General features: G+C 40.6%; 2 protein-coding genes across 2 annotated transcripts in view; one reads left to right on the top strand and one right to left on the bottom strand.

The window, feature by feature from the left end:
* Positions 1 to 9,955, bottom strand: part of Ppat (phosphoribosyl pyrophosphate amidotransferase) — a 34,588-nt gene extending 24,633 nt beyond the window's left edge. The window contains exon 1 of the mRNA XM_051198293.1: positions 9,582 to 9,955. Within this exon, the coding sequence (XP_051054250.1) occupies positions 9,582 to 9,709 (128 nt within the window). The 5' untranslated portion in view covers positions 9,710 to 9,955. The remainder of the gene's footprint in view (positions 1 to 9,581) is intronic.
* A 427-nt stretch (positions 9,956 to 10,382) lies between these two features.
* On the top strand, positions 10,383 to 21,261 carry Paics (phosphoribosylaminoimidazole carboxylase and phosphoribosylaminoimidazolesuccinocarboxamide synthase). Its single transcript, XM_051198294.1, has 9 exons — positions 10,383 to 10,489; positions 15,052 to 15,249; positions 15,799 to 15,977; positions 17,489 to 17,668; positions 17,775 to 17,888; positions 18,492 to 18,575; positions 19,188 to 19,368; positions 20,332 to 20,490; positions 20,753 to 21,261. Exons 1-9 carry the CDS (start codon positions 10,474 to 10,476, stop codon positions 20,917 to 20,919), a joined length of 1,278 nt encoding a protein of 425 aa, XP_051054251.1. The 5' UTR covers positions 10,383 to 10,473; the 3' UTR covers positions 20,920 to 21,261.

Here is a 21,261-nt window from a genome sequence, read left to right as displayed (position 1 = left end):
TAGCACTGAGGGGGCTGGAGAGATGGCTTAGCAGTTAACATTACTTGCTGATCTTCCAGAGGTCCTGAGTTCAATTTCCAGCAACCACATGGTGGCTCACAACCATCTGTAATGAGATCTGGTGCCCTCTTCTGGCCTGCAGGCATACATGCAGGCAGAGCACTGTATACATAATAAATCTCAAAAAAAAAAAAAAAAATACTGAGATGACCAGCAAAGGACATATCTGTTGTTACTCTGGCAGAACATATTTCATTTCTACTTTCAGAACAACCTGACCAGCCCTCCAAAAACATATCTGTTAGACTGCCTGGAAGGTCCTCTGCAGTCTCTAGCAACTGCAGATTTGGTCATGCTAGAAATGTCACATAAATGGTATCATACTATGTAGCCTTTTGTGCCTGGCTTCTTTAACTTGGAATCATGTCTTCCAATTTCATTTATTCTACAAACAGATCAATATCTCAATTTTCCTTTGTGATTGAACAATACTGTTTTACGCAAATACTAATTTTTCATTCATTGGTTGATGGATATCTGAGTTGTTTCTGTTTTGGTTCTTATGAGTACTGCTGTTTTGGTAAAAGTGTTTTCCACCATTGTGGAAAAATACCCCAAATGCAAAAACCATTTTAATTACAGCCAGTAGCATTAGCATATTCAAGCTGCCATGCAACCGTCCATTCTAGCTCCAGAACCTTTTTCCATCTCTGACTGAAATATCTGTATCCATGAAGAGATGCTCCATTTTCCTTTCTGCCATAGCACTGTCCTTTGTTTTCATTGACAGAATTATTCATATATGCAGTATTGCACAATGACTTATCTTTCTTCATTTAGCATAATGTTGAAGGATAAATCTGTGCCACAATCTGCATAATCACCTCTCAAAGATCATTTGAGTTCTTTCTGCCTCTGGGCTATTTTAGAAAATGCTGCTATGAACAAGAGTACACAAATACCTGGGTTCCTTCTTCTGATTCTTGTGGGGGGGGTTACAGAATATAACTGCTAGGTCATACAGTAATGTGATTCAGTTTTGTAAAGGAGCTTGCACACTGTTTATCCTCAGCAAGTATCTGACTTTATGTTGAACCTGTTTCCAATTCTCAGGGGTATAAATGTTTTCAAGTGACAGAACCATTTTACCTTCCCAACAGAATCTTTAAAAACTTACCCAGTCACAGTGATTTAAACAGATGCCCAAATTACCATGATGTCTGGAAATTATTTGGCACTAAAACTGAGCAAATGATGAGGTGAGGACTCATTACTAAGCATTGCTGAGTAACCCTTCTCCTCCTATACCCCGTGGGCTGCTGCACACCAGCATTTAAGCTACTGGTTTACCAAGATAACCCCCAGCAATTGCTTTCATTAAATATCCCAGAATAATTATTTTCTTTCTTGTCTTTATACATAAGAAAAATGTAAAACTTTAGTTTTTCATCAATGGGAAAAGATGGTTATTGTTCTTCAAAGCCCTGGCATAGTAACCAGGTACAGTTGATCATTAATTAGTACATACTGCAATAGGAAAATCAGCTCTTGAGGTTATTTTCAAGGATCATTTGCTATATGCAGTATCCTGACACAGGCATTCCCAGTTATGTCAGAAAAGGATAACAACGCAAGACCTTACCTTTATTTTAGCTATCACAGCGCAAACAAGAGTTGCTGTGGGGTTTTTTCTTTTGTTTTGTTTTAAATTCCAAGCTTTGGTGATTGTATTCTCACACTGAAAAAATGAACACCCACATACATATGCACAGAGAATTCCTTCCTCAAATTGTTTCTTTCCAGGAGTATTCACAGAATAAAAATAAAATGCCACGGATCTAAGCTGGAAAAACATTAATAAAAAACTGAAATATCCTTGAAGTCAATGTAGTTTATAAGTTATGCTCTTGAGGTAAGTTTACTTCATTAACACTTGAAAAACAAGTATATTTTCCAGTGTACAGTTCTAATAAATTGTGTTTGCTTATTTATAGAGGGTTTCATTGGCACAGACTGGCCTCTACTTCCCTATGTAGCTAAGGATGACTTTGGACTTCTGATTCATCTGCTGCCACAAAAGCGCCATGTTTTTCCACATTTTTGTTCACTTGGAGGTGACTTTTATTTGAACAACAACTTTTATCTAAGTGTTGTGCTGCCATGCTATCTAGAACTTCTAAGGGTTAGGAATGTTGCTGAACCTTAGGGAGAAAAGACATTGGATAACCTTCATTGGAGCGTGACTTACTCACTGTTGACAGTAAATCCAATGTTCACGAATCCATTAAATTAAGCAGAAACATACTTAAAGTGTTATACACTGATCTACAGCAAAAAAATATCTTAACCAGAGGCTTAGAGAATTCTAAACCTATATATATATTCACTAGGGGCAATGGTTCAGTACTTGTGTCAATTTCACATGTAATTATTAAGAATGACAATTGCAGGGTGTAGTGGCACATGCTTTTATTCCTAGCACCTGAGAGTCAAAGATAGGTGGATCTCTAAGTTTGAAACCAGCCTGATTAACACAGCAAGTTCCAAGCCAGCCAGGGCTACATAGGCAGACCCCATGTCAAAGATACTGTATCTTACTTAGTGGCTCCACATGACTCCAGAACCCAGCCTATCATTTGAGGTCTTGATGTACCCACAATCTAAACTTCATCTTGGTCTCACTGTGCAAATAATGCCTTTAAGAAGAAGCTCTGGGCTCTTGTCTGAGGTAGTTCTCCTCAGACCTTCTATTACATATACTTACAGGAGGCCTCCTAAGTGCATCTTGCCTCACTGGCTTATTAATGCAAATCATTTTTTAGTTTAAAAATCATTACAGGTGTGGTGGCTCACGCCTTAAACCCATCTCTCTGGAAGCAGAGGCAGGTGAATCTCTGTAAGTTTGAGTGATGGGATTAAAGGCGTGGACCATCACACAACTAAATATAGAGTTCTACAAAAGAAAAATGTTAACCCTCAAAGAAAAGTGAGACCCAAAGAAGCAGGACTTCTAGAACATGGCAAGCTTGGCGATGACTTTAGCAAAAACTGTAAGATCGTCCTTTTTTGCACTTATCAAGAAAAAAAAAGTCTAAAATTAAAATTCATACACCATTATTATTTACTAAACTGACTATGATTATTATTAGAAAAATACAGTTCTAACTTCAATTCTCTCTAAAATACTAATCAGTCAACATCCTTAATTTCTCTAATCACTTAAATATTCATTCCTAGTTTGGTATACTTGAAAACTAACATACACCATGCCACATATTAATTCTCTTATGTTTGTTTTAGAATTATCTGAAGGTCATTTTGAAAGCCAAGGAACTGTAACAACAGACAAGCACATTAAGACGGTAAGAGCCTGAGAAAAGCCTTTGTTGCTTTTTTCCTGATAACAGATATTCAGCCCTGTCCCTGAAAATTAGACTAAATACATTGTGAATTATTTGAGAGCAGTGAATGCTGGGAAATTAGTTCCCAGCTCATTAAGAGAAACTCTAAAAAGTAACTGGACACATTCCTAGTCAGGTAACAGCACCCCTTTAAATTACACTTACTTATATAAAAGGTTTTGTTGTAATTTAAAATAGGAGCTTGGGTGGCAGCATTTTTTATTGGGGGAAAGTAAATGGGAATAGGGTGGAGGGGAGACCAGCCTCTGGGGACAGGACAGCACAGGAAACAGCAGGAGACAGAGGAGAGGACCAGAGACACAGGAAGGGAGGGGAGGGGAGGGAGGGAAGAGAGGGGAAGGGAGGGAAGGACCCTTTTAAAAGGGAATGTAGTGAATATGCACAGGTGGTGCTCTTAGTGCCTGCAGCTGAGGGTGTATCCTGTCAGAACCCTAAGGACAGGCCAGTACAGATGCCTGAATACTAACAGGCTTTCTCTAAAGATAGGCAATAATAGGTACACTGCTTAAATAAGTCTGAAGATAGGCCCAACTCGGAAGCCTTTTTTGAATTATGCAAATTAAAATTATAAAATGAACCGGCAAACAGGATGTGACAACTTACTCCCTTGTAAGCCCAGTACTTGGGAGGCTAAGGGAAGCCTGGTATGGGATGAAGTAGAGTTCCAGGTCAGCCTGGGACAGAGTGACACCGTCTTGCCTTAGAAAGCAAAAAAGACATGAGCCAACTAGAAAAGATCATTCGATGCAACATAGAAAAGAAACCCAAATATGCAGATATTCAAGTTCCTTACATAAAAAAGTATGAAATTTGTATATTAGCTACACATATCCTATTATTTTAAACCAACTTTTGATTTCTGATAATATCAAAACAAGGTAATTGCTAGGAAATAGTTACACTGTATACAAGAAAAAAACCTTTTTATTATTCAGTAGAGTCTCCCCCCACCAAAAAATACAGTATTTATGGGTAGAAACCATGAATATAGAACACATGTAGACAGATGGCTGACTATATACAGGAAAGTCCATAGGACTGAAGATCAGAAAAGCTGAGTTCTAGTCTCTCTCTGCTCCTAATTAGACAGCATATTCATGTGACCAAGTCAAAATATAGCCTACTAGTAGGCCAGTACTCAGGAAGCTACGGTAGAAGTATCATAAGCACAAGTTCAAGGCCAGCCTGGGCTAGATAGCAAAAAAAGAATGTAAAACAAAATATAAAATACCAGACCAACAAAGCAAAGAATACTAGCCCCCTAAAGCCTGCTAGCTCCACCCCATAAAGACTATTACTAATCAATCAATCTCTCATAATAGATTAGCTTAAGATTTGTGCCCCTCCCCCATTCTTAGTGTGAACTTTTAAATGTCAAGTTTTTCTCATGAAGCAATGTCCCTGAGATGCTTCCCTTATTGTGTTCAGGCTAATTTTTCTGTGTATTACTCTGGAATGGCTTACTGTACAACTATGCACTCCATCACTTCTCCCACTCCATTCCACTGTAATATTCCAGTTTTCTTCTTCAGATTAAGACCATTATGAGAAATTGTATATCTGTCATCTCCGTTGAGTGCAAACCCAAGTGTGGGGCAGTCATCGGACATACTTATATCCAGGTACTATTCTAAACAGTTTATATATGTAAGAATTTAGTTTACACCAATTATGAGATAGGGGTAATCAATATGGTCAATTTAAAAATGGGGCCTGTGTTTCTGAACTGGTGAATTACAGGCCTCTGTGAGAACAGAAGCAACACTTACCCTGTGCCTTGTATGTATACAGCAGAAGCTCAACAAAGTACAGCCCTATACTGCGTGACATTTTGGTAGGAGATGAATGGTATATACTAGAGTGATTCTGTAGAACTACAAAGGAGCTAATAACTACCACTTAGCAATATCCACCATAAAGCACCAGGGGACAAAGCAGCACATATTTGGTCATGTTGGTGACAAAAAAAGCCACACTGCCCGTCATTTGAAAGTACAGCACAATCACCAAGCATATAACACTGGATAATGATAATGGCAGCAGACAACGTTACTAGTCTCTGTGTTTGCCAGACTGTACTTTTCATCATCATTTTAGTGCACTGCTATCTATAAAAAGGCTCCTGTGATGGAAAACATGTTACCCTGGCAACAGCCTCTTTCATCTAATGTTTACTAAGTTGGATGGAGACAATCTGTTGAATGACTGACCTGAACAAGCTTGTACACTAAGAGCTATGATGAGCATAGCAACAAAATGACCTAATGACAAATTTCTTGGACTACATATCCCCTGGCTTAAGTGACATGAAACAGTACTGGAGGATGGAGGAAACTCCAGCCCCACTTCCCAACTCCTTTAACTCAAGTGAGGTGAAAATCCTATATTACCCCTTTCTTTCTTTAAAAGGTAGGTCAGATGAATTGTTCCACCTTTAATTCAGTTTCCTCAAAGCTTAACAGAACAGGAAGATTCTATAGAATGATTCTTCCCACAATGACCCTCTACTTCACAGGTACATTTCACAAATGTTTAGAAGTCTAAAAATATCTATTAGTTATTGGCTTTGATTCCTGTCCTGGGACCTTGATAACTCACTGACAGAGAGCACACTTATCGCCTATTAAACAAAATTCATTATCTATTTTCAGTTACATACATACATACACACACACACACACACACATACATATATACATACATACATACATCAGGAAGGTACTTTGTACATTTTTTGGTTTTGGTTTTCTGAGACAGGGTTTCTCTGTGTAGCCTTTCCTGTCCTGGAACTCACTCTGCAGGCCAATTAGATCTCTTGAACTCAAGAGATCCACTTGCCTCTACCTCCACCTCAAGTGCTGGGATTAAAGGCATGGGCAACCATGCCCAGTCTAAGTACTTTGGTTCTTTTAAATGGTTATTTTGGGAGGCTGAAAGTTCACATTCAGTTAAGTCCATCAGTTTAGCTTCTAGTGAGGACCTCGGTGTGAGTGACTCCATGGTAAGGGTCTAGTGTAACTTGGAGAAAGAGAGGGAAAGCATAGTTGGACAGAATGCCAAAAGCATTTAAGGGTCACTCTTATGATAACAACTTGACCTCAGAGAATTAACTCTGGGAGACTACCAGGGGGAATTCCAGGATAGTCAGGGCTACACAGTATCTGGTAATTATATAAATCTTATATGACTATATCTTTGTGTCATAAGTAAAATCGGAGGCTCCTACAATAAACTATCCCTCTTATGAAGAAACAGTATCTATAATCCTATTATACATTCACCTTGGGTCACCTTTCTAGGTTTCAGATTGTAATATTCCCATGTTCAATGCCACATACACACATTAGTTCTTAGGCTAGGTGTGTAACTTGGTGGCACAGTGTGTGCTTAGCCAATGTGAGGTCCTTGCACAATCCTGAGCACATCCTACCTCAAAATGTGTTCTTAATTTTCTTTGACCTTGATCTGCTAGTTTAGGACAGTAGGCATTTTTTTTTTTTTTTTTTTTAAAGACAGGATTTTTCTGTGTAGCCTTGGCTGTCCTGGACTCCCTCTGTAGAGGCTGGCCTGAGAGATCTACCTGCCTCTGCCTCCCAAAGTACTGGGATTAAAGGTGTGCCCCACAACTGCCCAGCTATATATCTTCTAAACACTGATTTTCCAATTTAAAAAAAAAAAAAAAAAAAAAAAATCAATCCTACCAAAGGATCTTTCTTTAATTTAAAATTTTGCTTTGCCTAGGATTTGCATGAGAACTAGATAAACTTACTGATGCCAATCTTATTCAAGAAAATAGTGTCGTTTTTTAGTATGTTTAATTCCAAGAAACTAGCTTATCACTGGTGTATAAAAGAACAAGAAATAGGTCAGTCCTATTTTCAACACTAGTTGAACACAAAGACTTGCTTAGTTTAGTTAAATAGCCATCCTAATAAAGCAATTCCTCCCTCCCTTCGTACAGAGGCTTGCTATGCGCTTTGCCAATGCTGAGATGACACACTCCACTACATAATACAATCCACTGATACCAATAACACATCTTTATTGTCCTTATATTATCTAATCTCACAGCCCCTTCATATAAGAGCAACTATAGGAAACAACACAGGATATGTAACTAGAAATAAAGCTATATTTTATTTACTGAAAGAGAGTCTCACTGTGTAGATCTAGCATTATCTGGCCTCAAACTCAAGAGATCTGTTTGCCTCTGACCCTCCAATACTGGGGGATTAGAGGTGTGTGCCACCACATTTGGCAAATTGTAATTAATTTATAAAGAAAAACACCAGCCAGATGATGGCAGCACACAACTGTAATCCCAGCACTCAGGAGGCAGAGGTAGGTGAATCTCTGTGAGTTCGAGGCCAGCCTGGTCTACACAGAGAAACCCTGCCCCGGAAAAATAAATGAATGAATGAATGAATAAATAAATAAATAAATGGGGTAGCTTCCATCTGGTCTCTAGAATTCTCTAGACCCATTCCCACTGCTCCTAATGGGATATTCAAAATAACATAACATCTAAGGTTGTTGTAGACTACTGCTCTTCAAATCATAAAATCGAATCTAAATTTCTCTCTGGATTAAATAACCTTTTGAATACGCCTCCCACCCTTTTTTAAAATACTAAAGACTGAGCCTAGTGCTCCCACCAATAGAGGCAAGTGTTCTACCACTGAACACATTCTCAGCTCTCAATAATTTTTAAGATTAAAATATAATTACATCATTTCCCCCTTTCCCTTCTACCCACCAAATCTGCCCACACACCCCTCCTTTTTCATTCATTGTTGTTACATGGGTGTGTGTGTATTTCTAAATATATAAATTGAACATGCTCAGTTTATACATTTTAAAAATGAGACTTCTATTACAGATCAACTCATAATTATTCAAGACAGCTACTCAAGTTTTAAAAAGATTGTGTTGATTCATTCCAGATGCTTTTTTGTTTTGTTTTGAGACAGGGTTTCTCTGTGTGGCTGTTCTGGAACCTGCTCAGTGGACCAGGACAGCCTTGAACTCAGAGATCTGCCTGCCTCTGCCTCCAGAGGGCTGGGATTAAAGACGTGTGCCACCAAGCTTGGCTCCCAGACGCTTTTTAACAAACAAGTAGTATACAGAATATGAAATTCAAATACAAAGATTTGGGACTGTGAAAAAGCAAAAGGATTACTTCTACATTGTTTGGGAAGGGAAAGGTAATACATGTGGCACGGGCATTGCCGATAAATGTGATAAATGTTATTGCGCAGCTCTAGAAGTTGTCACTACTGTATTGTCTTCTGAAACTTTGTGATACTTTGGGGGGAGATATGCCATTCCTAGTTTGTATTATTTCCTTCAACGGATTTATACCTACTGCCAGTTAAGTCTGGTGGAAAGAAACCGAAAAATTATGGAAGCAAAGTTGTTTTTGTTTTGTTTACCTCGAAGACATCTCCCAGTTTTTGCCATCCAGCACTACCTCTGCCCTTTAAAGAAGAGGGTTCCCCTATTGGATCTTACTGTTTTCATTTATTATTTAAAACTTTACCAATCAGTCTTCCCCCAGTGACTTAAGTTAATGTATATGAAATCTACTACTGTGACTCGTTTTGAATACCAACTATTCCTTTTTCCCTGTCTGAGTCTGAATTCTAGATTCCCTAAGTCCCTAAGTAACTACTTTCAAGCCCACAATCCCCAAACCTGTAACTTTCTGGCTGACAATCTGCTCAATAGTTCTGCCCTTACAAACAAAGATTCTGCGAGCTGGAGGCCACGCGCAAGAAAAAAACTACAAGTGTTGGAGGACCTTCACCAGCCACCACCTTACAGAAGCTTATCTCAAGAACAAGTCTAGGTTCAAGGAGATCTGAAAGATTCCTTCCCAACCTGGCTAGTATAAGCAAACTCGAGCCTAACATACCCGCAACATTCTTGGAGTTAACCAGTAAAAAGCATTAGGAAGGAATGCGACTGACTAGGTTAATGTCTATGAGGCAAGGCGTACCCCACCCCCACTTGATCAATGCCCGGGGCTGGTACTGGTCCTGATTCCTGACATCCACCTCTCAGTCCCGCGGTCTCCATAGATCGCCAGAGCTGGGAAGCGGCTCGCGGAACTGTGCAAATACTTGCCACTCCACCCCCACACCTCATCCTGTTGCTCACCGGTGCTGCAGCCCCACGAGTCCCAGAGTGATCACATGCGGCACATCTAGCTGCGTGGGCCACTCTCCAGAAGCGATGCACCCGAATACGCCACATTCCTCACGGATCCCCGACTCCTCCAGTTCCATGGCGCCGCTGAAAGCACGTGGAGGGACCTGCTGCCGCGGCTTGGTCCAAGCGCCAACCAGCTGTCCGCTCTGCTACAGAACGCTTCTGAAGCTCACGCTAAAGACTGCCTACTCCTTCCCCGCCGGCTAGGTTCTCGCTACTGCGGCGGCGCGCGCTTTCCCAGAGGGGGCGTGGCCAGCTCGGCCTCCAGCGTCCCGCCAATCAGTTCCGGCACAGAACGGGGGCGGAGCTATGGAGTCAAGTGGGTGGGGCCAGTTCTCCGCGGGAGAGGTCAGCGGCGCTGGTGTTCCCGCACGTGGCAGTCTCCGTTATTTTCCCGCTCCCTAGACTTAAAGAGGTAACGGGAGCGCAGTTAGTGTTGCTTATCCCTTGGATTTCGGCTGTGCGTGCCCAGGCCGCACGCCTTCCCCCGGCAGTCAGGACTTGGTATGCTCCAACCCAGAACCCTCTCTCGGGCAGTGGGGGCCGCAGCCTGCGCGCCACTTTTCGTGCAAGGAACTGCGGCGCGGGGCCGCCCGGAAGCGGGGTCGCGTTAGCGCGCCTGCGCGGCTGGAAGCCCGGGGACGCAATGCAGACCCGGCCAGCCCAGTATTTAGCGGTCGCCGATGAGTAGGAAGAACGGGCCCGGAATAGCTGCTCTGCCAAGGCGGAGTCTGCGTTGCACCGCCCTTCCCCGCCCTACTAAGCCTCTCTGATTGCTCTTGTTTTCCAGGGCGCTGCTTCTCTTTCCCGCGCGGTCTACACCTCCATCCCACGTGGGATAATGGCGGCAGCTGAGGGTGAGTAGCCGGCTTGAGTACCCCCAACCCTCCAGCATGGAGTTAGCATGCTAGGCGCGCTCTCACGGGCAGCCCCCGGGTCGGATTACAGTGCTCCTGGTACATTGCCCGGCTCGCTTCCCCACGATGGCGTCTGGGTCCCGGATCTTTCACACGTGGTCCAAGCGCCCGGAGACGTGCATTGGATACTAAACACCTGGGTCCCCCAGAAATGGCCCCGGGACTGCAGGAAAGTAACAGAGTGCGAAGGTACTCCGGAGGAGAAATGGCCAGAAACTAACGAAATGCCTAGGAACTGATAGATATACGATCAGGAAAACCTAGCAGAATTTTTCAACTCAAAGTCCTGTTTATTCTGTCAAGTTTAATACGCCAGTAGTCTTTTGCCGTAAGGTTAATAATTTAATACTATGAATATAGGTTCAGACTTTTTTGGTCAAGTGCTAGCTTTGTAGTCCAGGCTTGCCTGGAATTTCGGGTTATGGGTAATGATCAGTACTGGCTGGTAGTCTTTGATGTCTTGATAACTTTGGAGAGCGCCAAAATCGAAGGGAAACGTTTCCTTATCACTTTTTGTTTGATAGACTATAGTTACGCTACCATTTTGTTCCTGTATAGTAAGAGCCTCAGGAAAGGTGGTTTATAGTTTTTATGCTAATTAAACGCTGTCTTGAACCACAACAAAAGTTTCTAGATAATGAAGTAAATCGTGTGGGCGCCCAGCACATTTTTTCCTACTTATAAAAAGCAAAAAAAAAAAAAAAAAAAAAAAAAGGTGTCACGGCTTCATAAATTGGGACTTTTACCCAGAATGTTTCTGAGATTAGGGTGCCTGTCCTTCTAAGCTGGTAAAATCTGTAGAATCTTCCCTGTTAGGTTCCATGCCCCCTCTCCCTTTTATGTGGGTGGATGCTATATTTGAGCATGCTTGAGAAGTCTGGAGGGTGTCTGGTTACCTGGAACTGGAGTTAAAGGCCCTTTTAACAGATGTGGATTTTGTGCTTTCTAAAAGGCCTTTTGTACTCAAAGTGTTGCTATGTGAATCCTTACTGGGCAGCACAGTTCTAGCATGTTTGTGTTTGTTTTTAAGACTTGAAAAGTCATGAAACATCTCAGACCTCATCTATCTTTGCTTGAATTCACCTATTTTTTGGGGTGTATGTTGGTATTCAAACAGGGTCTCTGTACAGCCTTAACTGGCCTGGAACTCAATAGTGTGAGATTAAAGGCATACACATTTTAAAAAGCATTTTGAAGCATATACTTCCTACATATTTTTCAAGTGTTTTGGTTTGGTTCAAGTTTTTAATTTCCTTCCTCACACACTCCCAGACACCCTTTAACTCTCTCCTTAAATTTATGGCCTTTTTGTTAACTGTTATTGTGTGCATGGTTATCTACATGCACATATATTAAATGTAACTACTTGGCCCTTATGTTATTTGTATGTCCATTTTTTGAGGCTGGCCATCTTGAACTGGGCAACCCATTGGTGCTGGAGAAGACCACCTATCCAGTCCCAGCTTTCCTCAGTTGCCTACAGCTCTTTGTGTAGGGTTGAAGCCGTAGCTTTTCTCCATTCACTTCTGGCATAGCCATTGGTAACCTCTCCTTGTTCAGCTCACATTTGGACAGTGCGCGCTGGTAAGGCTTTATGGGTGAAGCTTCTGATGTTACTGGGAGACACAATCGCAGCAAACTTCATTCCTCTGGCTCTTACAATCTTTCAACCCCTTCTTCCCGATGTTCTCAGAGCCTTCCATACAGGAGGGTTTTTTTTGTTTTGTTTTTTGTTTGTTTGTTTGTTTTGCTTTTTTTTTTTTTTTTTTTTTTTTTTAAGATGTATCTGGGCTCCACACCTATTTTTATGCCCATTATTTAAAATCACTAATGACTAGGGGGTGAATATAGATTTGGGTAAGTTTTAGAACAATAGGTAGAAACCTTTAGTTTTCTCATTTTATTTTAGCCTTCTTTTGTATTTGAGATTCGGCTCAGGTCTGTATGTGTACCACATGTGCCGTGTGTCCCTCATGCTGTCAAGGATCAGAAGAAGGTGTTCAAATCCCTTGAAACCGGAGTTTAGGATGATTCTAAGAGAGCCACTTTGTGGGTATAGGAAAGTGAACCTGGGCTGTGCTCTTAACTGAATACCAGTGCTCATGGTGAATGAATGTGAGCCAACCCAGTGTGTCTGCTGGGAATTGAAGTTGTACTCTTAACTGTAGAAACATCTTTCCAATCTCTTATTTTTTTTTAATGTGAATCTAGACTAAAGCCCCTTTGTCTTACATATGAAATCAGTTCTTTTAAATATATTGAGTCTTCTGCTCTTTCATACTTACAACAACCCCCTGGTTCTTGGGTTACATTTAAACTCAACATAGCCAATGAAGAATGAGTAGTGAATTAGATGGAATGCAACGGTGTGTCAGGCCTGCCATGGAGGTTAAGACCTGGGAAGAGGTCACAAAAATTAAAGTTGAAGTTATAGAAAGGAAATAGAGAAATAAATTTAGAGTTCAGAACTGATGCTATAGCCTTCAGGGCATTTAAACTTTGTTAATCTTTCTGAACATTAGATTAATATGCCACAGTGGAAACTTAATCAAATTATTTATCACCAGTGTCATCCCAGAATTAAATTTAGCTTGGTTGGAAAAAATATACGTTTATTTATCAATGATTAGGATTGTAATCCCAGATACCCTGAGGCAAGTAACTAAAAAACATATTCAGATTTTACAAGATGACCTCTTTACAGTTTTTGTTGGGGTGGGGTTTTTTGTTTGTTTGTTTTGGTTTTGGTTTTGGTTTGGTTTGTTTTGAGCTAGCTCTGGACCAGGCTGGTCTCAAAGTCACAGATCATCCTGCCTCTGCCTCCCAAGCACTGGGATTAAAGGCATTGCCAGCACCACCCATCCATCTTTACAGTTTTAAATCACAAGAAAGGTTGGAAGTAGATCAGTTAGAGGAATATGGTTGAAGAAAGAGTCAGTACCTGTGTAGGTAACAGGTTGTAAAACTAATGTTTCAGAAACCTAGTTTAGTCTAGTCCAAAGATCAGCTCACACGGTTTGACCAAGTTGTGACATTAATTTTAAGAACACTGAACCAAGGTTAGGCCATTGATTTTCTTCTTGGGCGCTTAATTGTTTTCCTGTGCCAGCTGGTGGTCTCAGTGTATCTGAATGTCCTGGAGTTACCCACACAGAACAGGCTGACCTCCCCAACTGTCTCTTCTACTTTCCTTCCTGCCGTTCTGCCTACTAACTGCTCTAACCACTTCCAGTCTACACATTAATAGAGCACAAAGTGCTCAGCTGTGTTGACTGACCTCTGCACTTGGACTACTTGGCCTTGCCACTTTTAATTACCCTTGTTAAGTTTTGATCATTTTCAGGTCTCCATGCAGCTTTGTTCTAGACTTCTCAGATGTAGACTTCCCTGCTGTGAATAGCCTCTACTTTGTATTATTTTATTAGGATTTCTTATTTATTGCCAGCTTCCTTCAAGACTTACCAGGTCCCTTGAGAACAGAGACTGGATTTCATTTGCTGTTACGCCCATAGTCCTGGCACACAGCTACACTGGAAAAATACTGAGGATAAATGTGTTGTGGAATAAAATGAGATGCTTTTGCCTGGTGTGGTGATGCACATCTTTAGTCACAGAGGCAGATATATCTCTGTGTTTGAGGTTTGCCTGGTTTATATACAAAGGGCATTCCAGTCTAACCAGGGCTATGAGGTGAGACCCTGTCTCAGAAAAAGAAGATGCTTTTTCATTCATTTCCTAGTACTCTCCTACATCCTCAGTGGAGAGGCTGCTTATTGGTAGCAGAGGATTGAGAAACTGTGCTCTTCCAGAAGGGCTAACTCAAATGTAAACAGAGGAAAGCCTGCTGTTGTCTCATGGGGTGGTGTGGCTGGCTTCAGAACAACGTCATTAAAATGTCTTTTGGTCTGGAATTTGTTTTTCCTTTGGTACTAGACTTTCAACCTAGACCCTTTACGTGTTATGCAAACTCTGTTTTTACTACCTCTGCCACCTACCAGATTATTTAGATGAGTGGTGGAGCCTCTTACACGTTAATTTGAAATCAAGAAATTGTTCTGAATTTTCCCATTTATCTTGTTATGAAAAGTCAGGGGAAAAAAAACATTTTTCTCCTGTAAATCAAAGACAAGCTTATTACAGTAGAGCAGGTACGATGTTGATATAGAAGATTTGGGGTTATTTCTGGTTCTCCATTTACTAAATGTGTGGCCTCAATTTTGTGAACCTTGTTTTCTAATCTGTAGTTAATATAATTAAACGAAGTTATGTGGTGGTGCATAAGAAATGTTTTTTACTTTTATTTATGTTAATCACTGCCTATACAGTGATTCACCATTTTAGCTGGTTCTTTGTTTTGTTTTGGAGTCTGTCCTGGAGCTTGCTTTGTAGAACAGGCTGGCCTTGAACTCATAGAGATCCATGTGCTGCTGCCACCCATAGCTGGTTCTTTAATATTTGGTAAATCTTCCTGAATTTAATAGAATTTTGTTTTATTTACACAGTACTGAACATTGGGAGAAAACTCTATGAGGGTAAGACAAAAGAAGTCTATGAATTGTCAGATAATCCAGGAAGAGTCCTCCTGCAGTCCAAGGACCAGATTACAGCAGGAAATGCAGCTAGAAAGAACCATATGGAGGGCAAAGCTGCAATCTCCAATAAGATTACCAGCTGTATTTTCCAGCTGTTACAGGAGGCCGGTGAGTGCCTCCCCTTTCATTTTCATTGGGAGAAATTATTTGGGTCAAGAACATGTTATACTTACCAGTATATTTTATCAAATGCGACTAACTGGCTATATTTGAGTTAATCTTTGGGAATGGCTCACAGGCTAAGTTACATACTCTAAAATCAAGTCAAGAGCCTTTAAGGTTTACTGTAACAGTTTACTAGTCTGGAAGTAATGGTGTTTGAGTTCAAAGAAACCTTAAACTTGGGATGACTCTGATAGGAGTACTTGATTAGCATGCAATCTCCAGTATTGCCCAGTCTTAGTTACTTTTCTGTTACCGTGACTGGGGCAACTTAAAAAAGAAAGTACTTTTTTGGGGGCTTTCAGTTCCAGGAAGTAGAGTCCATGACCATCATGGCAGGATGGTGGCTGCAGACTGGGCACCAGAGCAGTAGCTGAGAGCTTACACTACAAATAGGCAGAGAGAGCTAACTGGGAATAGCTTGGGCTTTTGAAACATCCAAGCTCTTTAGAGAAAAATTCATTGCTTTTCCCCCCTTTTATCATCAATATGTAGGTATCAAAACTGCTTTCACCAAGAAATATGGGGAGACTGCTTTCATTGCCCCCCAGTGTGAAATGATTCCAATTGAATGGGTGTGCCGAAGAATAGCAACTGGCTCTTTTCTCAAAAGGAACCCTGGTGTAAAGGAGGGGCATAAGTTTTACCCACCAAAAGTAGAGATGTTCTTCAAGGTAACTGGTTTTGTCACTTAAATCACAAATTCAGAATGTTAAACATTGAAACATCTGATGCTTCATTGTGTCATACTAGAAATTTATGTCATAATGTGTGTTTACATTAGTAATGAAGAATCGGGTTTTTTGTTGGGGGGAGAATCTGTGAAAATACTTTTTCACATTCTGAAAAGGATTTAGTGGCATGGTAGGCCTGGTGGTCTACACCTGTATTCTTCCCCAATATTTGAGCAATGGCGGGGGTGGGGGGTGTTTGGAAAGATGGTGCAGCCTTTGTACTGGCTAGTCTTCCAGAGGATCCAGGTTTGATCTCAACACTTACATGCTTACAACTATTTAACTCCAGTTCCAGGGAGTCTGATGGTCTCATCTGGTATGCAGGTCAAACATGCAAAACAGCCATTCTTACTTCAAAATAAAATTTAAAGGAAAGAAGGGTGGTAGAAGAATGACTAGTTCAAGGCCAGCCTGGGGGCTGCGTAATGAGACACTGTTGTCCATGGGGGTTTTGTTTTGTTTATTTTCCAGACAAGGTTTCTCTGTGTGGCCTTGCCTGGCTATCCTGGAACACACTGTAGACCAGGCTGGCCTAGAACTCAACGATCAGCCTGCCTCTGCCTCCCAAGTGCTGGGAGTTTAATAATTTTAATCATAATATGAACATGCCATACAATTAACTACTTAAAAATGGAAAATTGACCATTGTTTTCAAAGTAGATATACAAATATGCATAAAAACATATGTACACATAAAAATTGCTTTACAGGGAAAGGGCAGATTTGGTTTAAGTATTTCAAAAATAACTCATCTAAATAGCTTAAAAGAACTATAAAAGTAACACATTAGGGGGCTGGAGAGGTGGCTCACTTAAGATTCAAGGACTAGCACATACGTGGCTGCTCACATCTGCCTGTAACTCTAGCTCCAGGGTATATGGTTCCCTCTCCTGGCCTCCTTGGGCACCAAACATACATATGGTGAACAAATGGCATATTGTGTGCAGGTAAAACACATGTAGACCTAAAAAGAAAATAATCTTTTTTTTTAAGTAGTCAAGTTAGGGCCTGAATGGTAACTCAGCACTTGCTACTCTTTCAGAGAGCCAGAATTTGATCTCATTTGCATACATGTAGCACAACACATAAATAAAAATAAAAAAATTTAAGTAGACAAACTTACAAATAATTGCTTGAATTATAGGTTATCTGGGAGAATGTTAGATTGAAAATACCAATCCTTTTTTTGTCTTCTTCAAGACAGGGTTTCTCTGTAGCCCTGGCTGTCCTGGAACTTGCTTTGTAGAGCAGGCTGGCCTCGAACACATGGAGATCTGCCTGCCACTGCCCTCCTGAGTTCTGGGATTAAAAGTATGCACCGCCATTGCCCGAAAAATATTTCAGTTCTTAGGAATACATTCAAGGAAAAAGGACTTTAAAATGTCCGTGTGTATTGGGAAGTTGGAAATTCTGCGATTTAAATGAACTGCGCTGCTGTGTTTTACTCTCAGGATGATGCCAATAATGACCCGCAGTGGTCTGAGGAGCAGCTCATTGCTGCAAAGTTCTGCTTTGCTGGACTTGTTATAGGCCAGACTGAAGTGGACATCATGAGTCATGCTACCCAAGCTATATTTGAAATACTGGAGAAGTCCTGGCTGCCCCTGAACTGTACACTGGTCGATATGAAGGTACTGATAAAATAAGGAAATTTAAAAATGAGGGTTGTAATTAAGGAATGTCTTTAGTAGCTTTTTTGTTTTTCACATCATGTTCTTGGTGACATGCTGCTTCTAGATTGAATTTGGTGTTGATGTAACCACCAAAGAGATTATTCTCGCTGATGTTATTGATAATGATTCCTGGAGACTCTGGCCATCAGGAGATCGGAGCCAGCAGAAAGACAAACAGGTATGTAGTGCTCTGAGCTTACTGTCTATTGTAAGATCAAGTCCTGGTAGTGATGAGAGAATATTGGTCTGGTTTATTGTTAACTGTTTGCCTTTAAAATCACTTCTCTCTGCTGGAGAGACAGCACAAAGGTAGGGCACCTGCTTAGCATAGACCAGGCCCTGGAGTCAAACTTAAGTACCCAAAAGTAAAAGTGAACAGAACTCTCCTGTGGTGGTAAGGAATATTTTTAACCTACAAAGCAGGCGTTTGTATTTGTCACCTTCGGATTCTTAAACAGCAAAGGGACAACTGTCCTTATTTATCTATTAAGTATCTTCACAGTACCAAGACTAAGTGACAGACCTGGGATATTCTACACACAAAGTCTTAAGACCTTTACCCAGTTACTTGTAATTGCTAACAAAGAAAGCATTTGGCCTTAAATGAAAGGTTAATTTTACTTTCCTGCTAAACTTTTTCATTGAAGACATTTGTCCATCAAGGTGCATTTTCAGATATATCTCATTATGCAAACTTGTCGTAAGCTCTACTTAAAAGAGGCAAGTGTTTTTAAGATAGCAAGAGAAAATTATTTTCTAAACTTTGTAACTTACTTGCTAGTCTTACCGTGACCTCAAGGAAGTAACTCCGGAAGGACTGCAGATGGTGAAGAAGAACTTTGAGTGGGTTGCAGATCGAGTAGAGGTAATTCTTCTCTGCTACAATTGCATTAAAATGTTATACTTTTGATATTATAACATAATTGGGCTGAGTATCATGGTAGAATGCTTGCCTGCTTTGGCCTGTTCAGAAGGAAAATGCCAACTCTGCATTGTGGCACAGTTTTATTCCTAGCACTTGGAAGGGAAAATAGGGCATGTCTCTCTGAGATTGAGACTAGCTTGTTCTACATAATGAGACCTGTGTCAGCAAACAAAACAAAAAAACACATGTACTGAGGATGCGGGTCAGTTTACAGGTGCTTGCTTGGCATGCATGAAGTCCTGAGTTTGTCCCCAGGACTAAATAAACCAAATGTTTTGGTATACACCTGTGATCCATCCTTAGTTACCTATGAGTACATACCTGTGATCATCCTTAGTTACCTATGAGTCAGTCCTGGGTCATCCAGGCATACACAAGACCCTTTCAGAAAGAAGGGAAGGAAAAATAGAGAAGCCAGCTATTAGCTGGCTCAACACACACACACACACACACACACACACACACACACACACACACACACACACACGAAGATACTCTGTTACATTGACTGCCTGTGACACCCATTTTTGTCTTTTTCATGTCCTTCTCCAGTTACTTCTGAAGTCAGACAGTCAGTGTAGGGTTGTAGTGTTGATGGGTTCCACATCTGACCTTGGCCACTGTGAGAAAATTAAAAAGGCTTGTGGAAACTTCGGGATTCCCTGTGAACTCCGAGTCACATCTGCCCATAAAGGACCCGATGAAACTTTGAGGATTAAAGCAGAGTATGAAGGTAAACTTTATAGCTAAATGGAGAACTGTGGATATTTCTGATTTTGGTAAAATATTTTTAAATACATGTTTTGGATAATCATGTTTTAAAAAGGCTTTCCATATTTCCAAGGAAAGTCATGTGAAATGCCTATACTTTTACACATATCCCCAGGGATGGTGTCTCATATCCTATGGCCTCTTTGGGCACCTGCATGCATGTGATGCCCATAAACTCATGCAGGCACACATACTCAAATTTTTTTTTTTAAGTTTTAAAAAATGGCTCATTGATTAAGAGCACTCAAACCATCTAGGTCCAGTCCAGGGGAATCCATCGCCCTCTTCTGGCCTCCAGGAGCACTGCACACATGTGCATAGACTGGAGGCAAAACAGCCATATGCTGATACTGTAAATGATGAGCCTGTAGACAAGCATCCTAAGCACTATAACTGGGGGTTCTTTACTACATGTACCCCAGCACCCAGATACTGAATATTCATGAAGTAGCCACAAGAATTTTAATCATAAATAAGTCAACTGGCACCCTGTGGAAGGACAACTCAACATAAAAGCTATTCAGCTGGTGAGGTTCTTCATGTTGCTGAGTCTAAGCAGCAATAGCAGAGGGAAGCTATGAGCCAGCTATTCTCTCGCCTACTTCAGGACATTCTCTTTATACTATAGATCTCAAAAATGGCCACGCCTACGCTGCTTAGGTTATTATTAACCGTGATCTATGTTCATTTTGTATTCTACATTTTTATAGTATTAGTGGAGGTTAGAGAACAGCTTGCAGGAGTCAGTTCTTTGCTACTATATGGGTTCCAGAGGTCAAACATAGGTCACCAGACTTAGCAGCAATCCCCCTTATCCACTGAGCCATCTCACCTGCCCCTCTTTTTTTTTTTTTTTTTTTTTTTTTTTTTGGTTCATGCTGTTGTTATTGTCAACAAGGACCTGATTTATCTTGTAATTTCCTAGGGGATGGCATACCTACTGTATTTGTCGCAGTGGCTGGCAGAAGCAATGGTTTGGGCCCAGTGATGTCTGGTAATACTGCATATCCAGTTATCAGCTGTCCCCCCATCACACCAGACTGGGGTGCTCAGGATGTGTGGTCATCCCTTCGACTGCCCAGTGGTAAGACCTTGAAATTTTTCAGTACTGTGTGTATACCCAAAAAATTCAAAATGCAATCTCAAAGTCTCTACCTAGTTTACTAATATTGGCCACAGCCTACTAATTTTAAATCAGATTTAAAATTTTTGAAGTATTCTTTATTTTTATGCTTAATATGCATCTCTTAAGAAGTTAGAACTTGGGTTTACTATCTTTTGTTTTTTTATTTATTTATTTATTTTTAAGCTACCAACTCATTTATATTTCCTTTCTGAACCTATAGGTCTTGGCTGTTCAACTATACTTTCTCCAGAAGGATCTGCCCAGTTTGCTGCTCAGATATTTGGGTTAAACAATCATTTGGTGTGGGCCAAACTTCGAGCAAGCATTTTGAACACTTGGATATCTTTAAAGCAAGCTGACAAGAAAATCAGAGAATGCAATTTATAAATTTTTTTAAAATAATTTTTAGGAGAAAAATTACACATTCCTAGTTTGTATTAAAAAGAGAAGAATTCAAGCAAAAGGATTTCACATCAGAGAAAACAATTGAATTTACTGCTAAATAAATGGTCCTTTATAGTTACTAAAATTAGTATGACACTGTTCAATTATGTATGGTTATTGGTAGGCAGTTACATACATTAGCAAAGAAATGTCTTTTATGGAGCTGGAGCTATGTCTGTGGTTTAGGAACTTTCTTGCAGAGGACCAGAGAGTTTGGTTCCCATCATCCATGTAGACTCATAATCACTTGTAACTTCTAAATGCTAATAATGACTTTATAAATCA

The sequence above is a fragment of the Phodopus roborovskii genome, unplaced genomic scaffold (assembly GCF_943737965.1).
Source record: "Phodopus roborovskii unplaced genomic scaffold, PHOROB, whole genome shotgun sequence".
In the NCBI taxonomy this organism is placed as follows: Eukaryota; Metazoa; Chordata; class Mammalia; order Rodentia; family Cricetidae; genus Phodopus; species Phodopus roborovskii.
This window is presented reverse-complemented; position numbering and strand designations above follow the sequence as displayed.

Coding starts and splice junctions, on each gene's coding strand:
- Paics (XM_051198294.1), top strand. Junction 17,669..17,774: donor GTACACTGGTCGATATGAAG/GTACTGATAAAA, acceptor TGCTGCTTCTAG/ATTGAATTTGGTGTTGATGT. Junction 19,369..20,331: donor GATTAAAGCAGAGTATGAAG/GTAAACTTTATA, acceptor GTAATTTCCTAG/GGGATGGCATACCTACTGTA.